Source organism: Typopeltis vanoorti, chromosome 25, assembly GCF_054136105.1.
Source record: "Typopeltis vanoorti isolate ZY-2024b chromosome 25, IOZ_Tvanoo_1.0, whole genome shotgun sequence".
Classification (NCBI taxonomy): domain Eukaryota; kingdom Metazoa; phylum Arthropoda; class Arachnida; order Uropygi; family Thelyphonidae; genus Typopeltis; species Typopeltis vanoorti.
This window is the reverse complement of record NC_143573.1, coordinates 22,676,101-22,689,284: the sequence shown is the minus strand read 5'-3', so window position 1 is coordinate 22,689,284 and position 13,184 is coordinate 22,676,101. Positions and strand designations below refer to the sequence as shown.

The following is a 13,184-nucleotide window of genomic DNA, read 5'->3' as shown; positions in this document are numbered from 1 at the left end:
AATTTCTATGCCAAAACCCACATTTGTCTGCTTAATTAAAGGAAGTTGTTCCTGAATAAATTAAATTTTTATTTTCAATTTCTGACTATTCAGGACACAACAATATGACAAGGTGTGAAGAGAGATGCTATTCAAAATACTACAGTTAGATTGTGTCTGGGGTATTATATCAAGCAATACTTAGTCTTTAATTGAGTTGAAAGTCAGCAGTTAGAATTGAAGAAAGTACAGGAAGATGGTTTAATGTTAAATCTCATATCATACAAGGATGTACATTATCTCCTCTGTTATTCATTATCTATATAGATCACAATATGAAGGAAAGTGGTATTAAATCTGATATCAGAATGTTAATGTCAGCTCTTTGCTTTATGCGGACGATGTTATACTACTAAATACATCTGCTACAAGTCTGCAAGATTCCCTGACTAAATTGAATAACTGTTGTAATAAATATGGTATGAAGATCAGCAATAACAAGAGACAAAGATGGTGAAAATAGGCAGAAACATTGAAAATATCAACTACTTTTAAATGGAGAACCTATAGAACAAGTAAAACATTTTAGCTACTTATGCAATTTTTAGTGAAAATGGTAAATGAAATATGGATATAGACAACAGAATCAACAAAGCTGGTATGGTAGGAAGTCAACTGAAGAAATTTATGTAGAATAAGAGAGAAATTAGGCAAAACACTAAATTAGCTGTATAGAAGATAGTTTTCAAACCAATTTTAACTTATGGATCTGAGAGCTGGGTCAGAAGTAAAATGCTTGACCAAAGGCTAGAGACTGCGGATGTGAGAGTCCCGAGAAAGATTAGGGCCATTAACAGATGGTTTCAATAGCAATGTCATATTAAAAATGAGGATATTAGAAAAGAACTTGACATTGTCAGCATCCAGGAATGCAGAGCTAATCTCAGGCAGAAAATCACTTAAACAGAATGGGAAAGGAAAGATTAGCAAAATGAGTGTTCTCTGCCAGGTTGGCAGCTAAAAGACCCAGAAGAAGACCAAGATATAGGTGGATTGATACAGTAAAAAAGTGCCTTAGAAAATAGAAATATAAGATCTGATAACGTTGGAATCTTGACAGGTAACAGACTGATTTGGAGGAAAATTGTAGATAGAAAGTTAGTAGTGATGTAAATTTTTCATATAGTACTATCTTATCCTGTACACCCCTTGAGGGTACATGATAGGAATTTGATGAAGTTTTTCAGGAAAAATCTAAATTTACATTTATAATTAAATCCTCAGTATTCATTATAATTTATGATTGCTCACATTATTTATAAAATGAATGCATTTAAATTTTAATTATCAACATGACTTATTCGATCAGCTGCCCACTTTCATCACTAGATATATTTGAATGTTTTAGCGACAATGCTTCTACAATTAAATTAATTATTTCTGGTGAAATCATGTCCCAAGCTCTCAAAATCCATTTGCACAACCTCGCACGATCCAAGATTGAGAAGGAGTGAATGCCTTCACTCCCACATTTGCTCTACTGGTTGCTTCTATCTGTATGCATATGATTGGTGCAGTGTTAACAAAAGATCATGCGATTCAACGACAAAGGCAAGCTCACAATTGTTGAGTTGAAATGCTGATTCTCTTCAACCGAATTCCAAAATATCTGAAACTGCCATAACAACATTCACTATCTGTTAACCCATCTCTTACCAACTCACTCCTTCCACTTTCTCATAGGTGTTTGGTTTCTACAATATGGGTATTCTATAAATATTTCCATGGTAAATGTTCATCTGAAATAGCATCAGTAATTCCCCACTCAGTACTAAGTTCGTTGGAACACATACAGCTGCCACCCAACATTCCTTCACGGTAAATCTTGAAACCAACATAACAAGTTTCTTTGCCATTTTTTTTCCCTGCTATTGCTGTATTGTGGAACAGTCTTTCCCATTATGTGTTTCCCAAGGAATACAATATACAGGCTTTTAAATCAAATATAAACAAGTTTCTCACTTCCTAACCCACTACCCATACACAGTACTAACATGCTAAAGGTTGATTAACCAACCTCTCTTGTATGGGCTCAACATCAAAATAATAATAATAAAAACTTCTCAAACTGCTAGTTGTGGCTCCACCACAACCTGCACCCAATGTGACAGTAGGCACCATGATAACAAAGATTATAACAACAAAACACTGAAATACTCTGATTGTAAGATAGACCATCCAGCTTTCTCCTGAGCATGCCAAAAGTGGAAAAAATGAGAAGCAAATACAAAAAATAAAAACAGCAATCTGTCACTTGTTAGGATGCAAAGAGGCAGTATACTATGTGAAGTGGTCACAACATCTGGTAAGCCCGCTTATACCGAGAAGGCACCTTTTTTATTTAAAAAAAAAAAAAAAAAAGTGTTGATAGGGATCCAAACCCATGTCAATCCTGTCATCTCCTTTGAGTGAATGAAGGAGACCAGTTGGTATGGACTCATTTCTGAGGACGTGCCAAAGATGGTCCAGCTACATGAAAATCCCCTAATAGAGACAGACCATCTTCAGATAGCACGGATACCTCTCTCTCTCTCCTGCAGAGGATAAAATAATTCATGTACCTGGTGCATAAAGTACAATATAGTGTGATGTCTTGGATATTTTTGTCTTAGATATTCTTACAATGGAACGATTGCGGATTCCATCAAAACATCTGACATCATGGTCCTTGTGCAGAAGTATAAACCAGTGCCTGTAGGAAACATAACTTAAGCTGATCAAACATTACATAAAATATTACCAACATTTGCAAGTACAGGACAGGATAAGTTGCCATCCCTGTGAACACCTTATATCCCCCCCCCCCTTCTAGCATGTCTCACTCAGTTTGACCATAAAAGCAGCAGCCAGACTCTGTCTAAACTCTGTTAACAGTATGCTGCATCTGTGCTCCTGCCACAGATATCTCTCAGTATGAGCTTCATGGTATCATATGGTTAAACCCCCCCCCCCCCTCGACTTTTAATGGGAGATTTAAATGGACACAATATTCTTTTTTCTCTCATAGTCAGCCTTATCCATTACCACTACCACTTTTCCTTTATCTGCTTTTGAAATAGATATATTGCTATTTTTTCTTAATGAAAATAGGTCATGGATTTCAGCACTAGATAAATTACATGGAGGTAATTTGCTTTTAAAAAGTGAAGGAGCAGCTTCAAAGCATAGTTTATTACCATCTTCGCTGGAAAGTCTCAACAGATTGTATTCGATGTTATGGAAAAAATCAAGATAAGGGATGCATTTAGGTACTATAGCAAAGTCATGGCCTTTAGCTAATACACTAGTTTCAGCATCAGATAACAGATGTCCAGAAATATTCCCAATCCATTTATTAGTAGGAGTATTGTCATACATAATTTTTTGCTTACGGTATGAAGATTCATATTTTTGCGTAAGTTTGCAGGAATGTCTTTCATAAGAATGGGCTAAAGATTGTTTAGAAACATGAAGAATGATATCCAGTAATTCGTCATCCAGGGTAGCTGAAATCCTTCTTTCAAGATCTAAAATAGACTGATATTAGATGCTAATTTTTTTTTTTTTTTTTTTTTTTTTTTTTTTTTTTTTTTTTTTTTTAGTTGTGTAAAGTTTGTTCAGTATCAAGGAAAAACTTGCATGAGCTCCAGGCAACTGAATAGTTTCAGTTACAGGTGCAATAGATGTAATAAACTCGAGGGTGTGCCAATGGGGGGTAGAGGATCCTTAGAGGAGTCAAATATGTTTTTTAAAGGTGATTTAAAAGTGGCATTAAGATTACAATGGTGTAGGATTCTATTAATTTTTTTCTGATAACCTTTAATGTATGGGATAGATATGGTTTTACTGTAATCTATGTTATTTTTTGATGAAGTTTTATGAAAAACTTTAATAGTATTTTTGCTATAGCTTTATTTATACATGTATTGCTAGTAATTTTTAATTCTTGTTTAAGAGCTTGTTCATTAGAGCAAATTGTTATATATATCCTCACATATGGCACACCCTGGAGTTTATTGCATCTGTTGCACCTATAACTTACCTTATATTGGGGAAACTGGACGTACAATCCCTATCCATAAAAAAACATTAAATTTAACAATTTTGGTGAAGCAGGCCTCTTTGATCACGCTCTTTAAACCTACATCAAATTGATTGGAAAAGTACTTGTTCTTTACATCAGTGTTTCCGAAACTTATGGATGCCAAGGCTCCCTTTGGAAAAATTAAAATATTTCGCAGCTCCCATCGGGAAAAAACATCATAATACAGACATATATTATTATAATATTTATTGTATTTATATTCAATACAATTTATATTATGGAACGAACTATCCACGTCTCGTCAAAGTGATCCACTTCCAAATTAATAACAGCGATAAATAGCAAGCTAAAGGACAGTAGCCCCCAATCGCATGTACGTGCTTGACCTGACTTAACCTTTGAACAAAGGGAACAAAGACGCCAACTCCGAAAACAGCTAGAAGAAAAACACCAGAATGGAGACAACAGCTGGACCATAGACTACAAACAAAACCAAACTAGTGCAAAAACCAAGTGACGCCACTAGCAGGCACTACATAGGAAACGTGCAAGACCCCAGCGGTCAAAGCCATTCCCCACAGACCCTTGCATATCCACTACACCAACATCTGTGGTCTCAACTCCAACTTTAATAGCGTTCACTATCATCTGCAGTCAACCAAACCCCACCTACTCTTCTTAACTGAAACACAAATTTCACCTTTCCCAAGCACCATCCATCTCAGCCATTCAAACTATTCACTATTTAATTCCTTTCAACCCAAGGGTGGTGTGTGTGCAATATATCTGCTCTGACATACCCTGCCAGAGAGCACCTAACCTTGAATTGCCCAACTTTGACCTTCTTTGGCTCAAAATATCTCTCCCCCACTCAGTCAAATTCATCTGCTGTCTCTATGGCTCTCCCAATGCCACCAACCACTCCGAGCTCTTTAACTTCCTCTCCTCAAAAGTTGATTTCCTCCAGTCCCACTATCCTAATAGCGAAATCATCCTCTAATGTGATTTTAATGTTCATAACACCAACTGGCTTTCCTCTTCCAGTTGTACAGATCTTGCAGGCAGAGACACCGAAATCTTTGCCATCGCCAACGACCTTACACAAATTGTTCACAAGCCGACCAGAATACCAGATAACCCAAATACCCTAGACCTCTTCCTTACAAACAATCCTTCCAAATATACAGTGAATGTAGTGACCCCCCTGGGTAATTCTGACCACAACCTAGTGCTCATCTCCTGCCCAATGCAACAACACTCACACAGTCACACCTGCACAAGAGTAGTCTGGCATTACAACAGTGCTAAATGGGACAGCCTCTGAGACTACTATGCTTCATTCCCATGGTTGGACTACTGTTTGCAGTCTTCCAGTCCTAACATATGCACCGAATACATCACCAAAATGATCCTCACTGGCATGATAACATACATTCCCCACACCACTCTGAACTGCCATCCCCTATCCAAACCCTGGTTCTCCAAAAAATGTGCCAAGGCTGTGCAAACGAAAAATCAGGCATACCACAACTGGCTCGAATTAAGAACACCAACCTCCTTCAGTACCTATACTGAAGCCCGAAACAGATGCAAAAAAAAAGTATCAATGATTCCAAAACAGAATTTGAACAGGCAAAAAGCAGGAAAAGCTTACAGCCTGTCCTAGCAGCAGCCATGCCTTTTGGTCTCTCGCCAAAGCAATTGGTCGCAACTTTTGCCCTACACCCCCCCCCCCCCCCCCGCCGCTATCATACCCAAATGGCTCAATTGCAACATCACCCACAGAAAAAGCTAATCTCCTGGCTTCACACTTTGCCTCCAATGCATGCATAACCGACAATGGCAAAAGTCCCCCAGTCATTCCAACTGCCCAACACACAGTGCTCCCTGTATCCTTTTGCTAGAAAGAGATCATAAACCTGTTGTCTAAATTAGACACAAAAAAAGCCCCTGGCCCTGATGGCATTCCTCCAATTGTCCTGAAAGTCTGTGCAGCAGAACTGACTCCTATCCTATGCAGTCTATACACACTCTCCTACTCCACCGGTATATATCCCAAAGCCTGGAAATTGGCCTATAGTCAACCCATTCCCAAAAAGGGTGACAAATCGCTGCCATCTAACTACCGCCCTATCTCACTCACCTCAATCCTATCTAAAGTGATGGAGAAAACCATTAATTCTCAACTCCTACTCTACCTTGAAGGCACCCAGCTATTAAACGACCACCAGTATGGATTCCATCGATGCCGATCAACAGGTGACCTGCTGTTATATATCACCCATCTCTGGGCATATGCCATGGAAAAATTTGGCGAATCCCAAGTAGTCGCACTTGATATCTCTAAAGCCTTTGACTGGGTCTGGCACAAAGGCTTATTAAGCAAACTCCCATCATTTGGATTGTCTCAGGACTTCTGCAGATGGATTGCCAACTTCCTGTCTGGACGCACACTATGTGTGATAGTAGATGGCTCCCTATCCTCCCACTATCCAACAAACGCTGGGGTCCCACGAGGTTCAGTTCTCTCACCGACCTTCTTCCTTCTATACATCAATGACCTACTTCAGTTGACCTCCAACCCAATACACAGTTTTGCAGATGACAGCACATTGCACTCCTCCCTTATGTTTGATAAACCTCACCCTGTACAACTCACTTCAACCCACAGAACATCAACCACAACTTCCCTTAATGCAGACCTCCAAAACATCCTCCGATGGGGCTCAGATAACCTCGTCAACTTCGACGCTAGTAAAACCCAGTTCTGTCTTATTTCACACAAAAAAGAACCTTTTTCCCCCAGTATTATTTTTGATAACACTCAAATTACCAGACAAGGTGAAATCTCTCTTCCTGGAATTACCATGACATCAGGCTTCTCCTGTCATAAACACATCACAACCATTGCATCCTCAGCTTCCAAAAAACTAGGCTTTCTATTTCGCTCAAGACGCTCCTTCACTTCAAAACAACTTAACCCTATACAAATCGCAAATCCACCCAGCTATCGAATATTGATCTCACATTTGGAGCGGGGCTCCAAAAAACTCCCTCAAAATGCTTGACGCAATATAGAGGAGAGCAATTAGACTGATAAATGATCCATCTCTTACTGACTCACCCCCCCCCCCCCAACTCTCACATAGACGCTTAGTCTCTGCAATTTGTATATTCTACAAATATTTTCATGGAAAATGCTTATCTGAAACAACATCAATAATTCCCCCACTCTCTACTAAACCCACTGGAACACATACAGCCACCTCCCAACACAGTACACCTCGAAACCCACAGAACAAGTTTCTTTTCCTCCTCCTTCATCCCTGCTACTGCTGTACTGTGGAACAGTCTTCCCCCTGATGTATTTCCCAAGGAATACAATATACAGGCTTTTAAATTGAATGTTAACAAGTTCCTCCTCTCCCATCCCGCTACCCACATCCGCTACTAAAGTACTATAGGTTGAACAGCCAACCTCTTGTATATGGGCCCAACATTAAAAAAAAAAAAAAAAATTATTCAAGATTTTGCATTTGTAAGCTTTTTGTGCTTCTTATCAATACTATTTGAAATGAAACTTATATGAATAAATGTTTACTAATATTCATTAAGTGCCAAAATATGTAGGAAGCAAAATTTGTGAACCAACACCAATGTGTGATTTTTTTCCATTAAAATATAAAAAATAACAAAAAAGAAATAAAAAGAAATTTTTTTTTGTTTCTTTTAAGATAAAAAATATCTACTTGGTCTTAAAACATTTTAAATTTGTTTTCATTATTTCATGCTTTCCCCTCAACAAAACTTACGGCCCACAGTTTGGGAAGCGCTGCTTTACATCATACAAAAACCTGGTATGAATGGAAATTTAAAGAAGCCTGTGAAAGTTTGATTAACCACCCTAATCTTAATAATGGTGAATAAAAATCCCAAGAATTTGGATGGCACACATTCAGCCCACTTAGTTTTCCAGCAAACCCCGACTTCAGGACTAAGCAATTTTCAGCTTTTATTAGCCACTATCCATACCAGTTTGTTGTAATTTATTTATTTATTTTTTATGAACACGTTGCTCTCCAGCTTAATTTAATTTTGTAACGTAATAGATAATAATAAGACTCTAGCCATGATGTAGTAAGTGTTTTTGTTCCACCAGAGGTCAGGCCAATAGTTGTAATGGTTGGTCAGTAACTTTAGCATACCATTGTACATTGTAGTACAGAGTGTTTCTTTGTATATACGTGTATACTCCAGATGATGACCTTAATGTGTAGGTCGAAACGTGGAGTGTTTATTTTGGTTTATATTAAACTAAAGTTTTACTCTTAACACAGTAGTAGTTTTCATGATGTATTCTGATCACCGTGTAAGCATGCAGGAAAAGCAAAAAAAAAAAAAAAAAAGTATTTTTTTTCATAATTTCTTATAATAATAAATAAATTCACATAATTTCTATGTGAAAATAATGCTATTTCCAGATTGATAGGCTTGGAAGACTTGAAAATACTGGAAGACTTATCTAAGTCTTCCAGTATTTTTTTTTTTTTAATGTCCTTGTGTAATTTGGCTATCCAACATTACATATAAAAGACCAGGTAATAGTTTAAAGTAATTTGATGGAAATATACTCATGACATATAATTTAACTTACTTTGATGTGATGTACTAATTTCTTCAGGTTACGGTACTTCTGCGATGTTTTCGTGACCAAGATATGAATTCTGTCGGTGAAAGAGATGAAAGGAGCCAAATTTTATGGGATATTAATGATTATAACAGAAGGTTTTCTGGTGAACCAAGGCCTGTAAGTATTACCCAGCTTAATAGCTTGATATATGTGTATATATATATATTGATCAATTGGACTTATTGTGCATGTTTGTTACAATGATTGAAAAGGTTTTATTGCTATGCAGATTCAGGAGATGATGTGATGGTATGAAATTCTGTGTTGTTGCTTTTTTTTTTTTTTTTTTAGAATGATACCTAAACTTATTGTATACCAAAAAAAAAAATAATAATAATTTACTGGCTGTGGTACATTTGCATTATTTTAACTACAATTTAAAGTAACTACTTAAAAACAAGAATGCAACACTCAAAAACAGTCTATAGTACAGAAAAACAAACCTCGCTTAACGTAATTAATTAATCCATCAGTTAATGCACACCAAGCGAATACAATAAAACAATAGAAATAATTATAATTCATCCATCAGTTAGTGTAAATTTGGAAAAAAAATTACAGTATAAACTATATTATAGTTTATACTGTAATTTGAACTATAATAAAATCATCAAAAGTTAATAAAAATCAATTGCTTAAATTGATTTTTATTATTGTCTAAACATTTGATTTGAGCTATTTTTTTACAAAAAATTAAGTAAAGATGCTTGAATAGTGCTTGACTTTTTCATCTTGTCATGCAATTTGCAATAGCTGGCAGTCACTTTATCAAGATTTTGGCAGACTTCAAAGCTTCATTCCATATTATGATCAGCATCAAACAATTTCCTTAGCATGCACAGTGTGATTGAAAACTAGCTCAAGTTCCTTTGCAGTTAGCTTCTTAGCTGTTCTTCTAGTTGAAGGAGATCATTCTCGCTTAAATGTTCTGGATGGGAATCGAGAAAGTTTCTCACATCTTCATTATTCAGTTCATTAAATCAAAGTTCTATTCCAATTGTGCTGATTTCTTCAATAATGTTAGATCTTGGATTTTGCACACAATAAACTAATATAGGCTTGAGTTTAAAGTTGCGTTCTGCATTGCCTGCTAATAAAAACATAAGACGATCTTTAGATACTTTGTATCCTGGTTGAGATGCTTCAGTTTTTGCTAGGAAAGTTTGTTGGCATATGCTTCCAAAAAGACCAATTTCATCAACGTTGAATATTTGCCGATCGTCATAATCACCCTCCTGAATTATCCTTTGCAGTTCTTTAGGAAACTTGGCCACAGAATCTTTATTAGCACTAGCAGATTCCCCAGTTATTCTTACATTATGCAGTCCCAGCTCAATTTTAAAAGCATCAAACCATCCTAAACTCTTAATAAGCTTTCACATTCCTTTTGAAATTTGTTCTCTTTCAATTATGTGAAATTATTGAGAGCTTTTGTCTGAATATTCCTTGTACTAAGAGGTATTCTTTTTTGGTTGCAATCCTCAATCCAGGGTGATCTGCATACAGTAGCAACTTTTCCTTGTTCTTTGTGTTCTTTGCTCTTATTTAATATAGTCCAAACTGTAGATTCGCTGTATCCCACGTCTCATACAACAATCATTGTATTACTTATTAATTAGTAATAAGTAATACAATTTTACTTTACGTGAAATTTCTAATCTAATCTAATCCTGTGGCCTCCTCTTTAAGAGGGTTGCAACTGATGAACAGTCTGCTTCCATGCTTCTCTATCTCTTGCTTCTGTAAGATTCTTGCCTGTCCAATCTTTATTGTCTTTCCATTGCAGTCGGGGTCTTCCTCTCTTTCCCTCCACCATCCCCTACAGTACTATTCTGGGAAGCTCTCCAGAAGAACCCCTCATCAATTGTCCTGCAAACACTATTTTTCTTCTTTGGATACTAGCCATATAGTCTCTTTTCATTTTGAATCTTTTAAGAACCTCTTCATTGCTCACTCTTTCAGTCCAGCTGGTACGATCCATTTTTCTCAAACACCACATTTCAAATGCATTCAATAGGTCACTCATCTCCTTATTGATCGTCCAGGACTCACATCCATACGTCCCCACACTCCAGATCATTGTCTTGAGGATTCTTACTTTCAACTGTTTGTTCAGATTTCTGTTTCCTAATATGTAGTATATTTGGAAAAATGCTGCTTTTGCTTTTTTAATTCTGTTCTTAATTTCATAATTAGATCTATTGTCTTCTGTTATCCAACTCAAGGTATTCAAAACTTTTTACATTTTCTATTCTTTGTCTGTTCAAAGTGATTTCCATCCCATCATTTCCTTTCCTTGAAATCTTCATCACTTTTGTTTTCTGAATGTTTATTTTCATTTTATATCTCTCATTTCCAACCCTGTTCAGTCTGTTCAAAATTCTTTGCAAGCCTTCCTCGTTTCGCTCATAAGTACAATGTCATCTGCATATCTTATATTATTTATCAGGTGTCCATTTATCTTTATTCCATCCTTCAGATCTTCCAAGGCCTCCCTCATCATCAATTCACTATAGACATTAAAAAGGAGTGGGGACATCCCACACCCTTTCTTATGGGGATCCATTCAGTATCCTCTCCTTCAAATCTGACCGCTTCTTGAGTTTTGTATATTCTGAACAAAATTCTCATAATATTTTTATCTATTTCTATTTTATGCAAAATATCAAATAAAACAGAGTGATTAACATTATCGAAAGCTTTTTCATAGTCCACGAAGCATAGATATAAATCTTTATTGCACTCAATCATTCTTTTCCCCAATATTCATAGTGTTGTGATATCCTTCCCTGGTTCCTCTGTTTCTCCTGAAACCAAACTGTGCTTCATTTAATTCCTTCTCTATCATCTGTTCCATTCTTCTATATAATATGTTGATTAGAGCTTTTGCAATGTGGCTAATCAAGCTGACAATTCTGTGCTTGTTGCAATCCATTGTTCCTATAGTCTTGGGAATAGGAATAAAAATAGATCTTACGAAGTCTTTAGATATTATATCCTCCTCCAGACTTCTATTAAAGATGATGGATAGAAGTTTTATTCCTTCCTTTCCCAATGCCCTCAGTAACTCTCCTTGAATATCATCCACTCCTGGAACTTTCCTATCCTTTATTCTTTTAATGGCTGCTTCGGTTTCCCATTCCTTAATTTTTGGGATATCATCCCAAAAGCCATAGGATAGGTTGGAAAAACTATCCTATGGCTTGTCTCCAAAAATGAGTAATGTTGGCTAGGTGTACTTTGGATGAGGCAGAATCCATATGGACCTCCAAATGATGAAAAAATTTGGCTCTTCTCCATTATTTTGCAAAAAAAAAAAAAACATTACCAGATGGGAAAACATTTAGCCCTTGGTCGGTCAACTATATTATCAAAGCTTCCCATTCTCCTAATAGGTAATGTAAGCTGAAAAATTTTGTGGAAGCAAATATGTAAAATCTCTTGATCCCAATATTTTTTATCAGCAATTTTCAAGGACAGTAATTGAAACAGCTGAAAATATTCCAAGAAGAAAATGCAGTATTAATAAACCTTAGATTATATTATCCAAGAAATATTACAGCTTTGTGATCAGTGGAGAATTTTATGACTAATTCGGCACATTGGGAACAACAATGAACAGTATAATTATCTGAACGGACAGATTAAAAAGGAGGTAAAGGTTGCAAAAAAAAAAAAAATGGTTATTTGAAGAATGCAAAGAAACTAAGGATAATCTTCACAATGATACAACAACAGCATATCAAATAATTGAGAAATTAATAAAGCCTTTTGTTCACAAGATGATGAGGATGGAACAAATATTACTGATCATGAAAAAATATTGTAAAGATGGTATGACTATTCAAGTAAAATATTAGTGTGTTGGTAGCTTGGACCAATGAAATGGAAAGGGAATTGTCCAAATGATAACAGATAATAATGATTATCCTATACTTAGAGAAGAAATAGAAAAAGCCATCTTAAGATCAAAATCAAATAAAACACCAGATCTGACACTGAGATCTGCGAAATGTTGGTGCACAGTTATCCTTATTCTCATTCCAATAAAAGGAAATAGCAAAAAGTGCAATAATTTTTGGACATCTTACTCTCACATATTGAAGTAAAAATGGAATGCAATTCTTTGGACTTCCAGGATGGATTTAGAAAGAACAGGAATACATTTGACCATATATTTACATTCTGTATCATTGGAGAAAAATATGTAGAACATAAAATAATGTGCCATGATTTTATTGACCTATAGAAAGCCTTTGATTGTATTTGGCATGATGGATGCTCTTTGAAAAATGCATTGAAATCAAGGGGAATTATAGATTATATAATTCCCTTTGCATACCCTTTCCAGTGGAGCATAGAGTGAGACAGAGGTGCAAGTTATCACAAATGTTATTTAACTGCTTTCTTGAATATGTTGTAAATGAAGCC

General features: G+C 36.0%; 1 protein-coding gene across 1 annotated transcript in view; it reads left to right on the top strand.

The window, feature by feature from the left end:
* LOC150092600 (E3 ubiquitin-protein ligase RNF170-like) overlaps positions 1–13,184 on the top strand; it is a 140,920-nt gene that overhangs the window by 114,625 nt on the left and 13,111 nt on the right. The window contains exon 4 of the mRNA XM_090414514.1: positions 8,745–8,870. Coding sequence (XP_090270640.1) covers positions 8,745–8,870 — 126 coding nt within the window. The remainder of the gene's footprint in view (positions 1–8,744; positions 8,871–13,184) is intronic.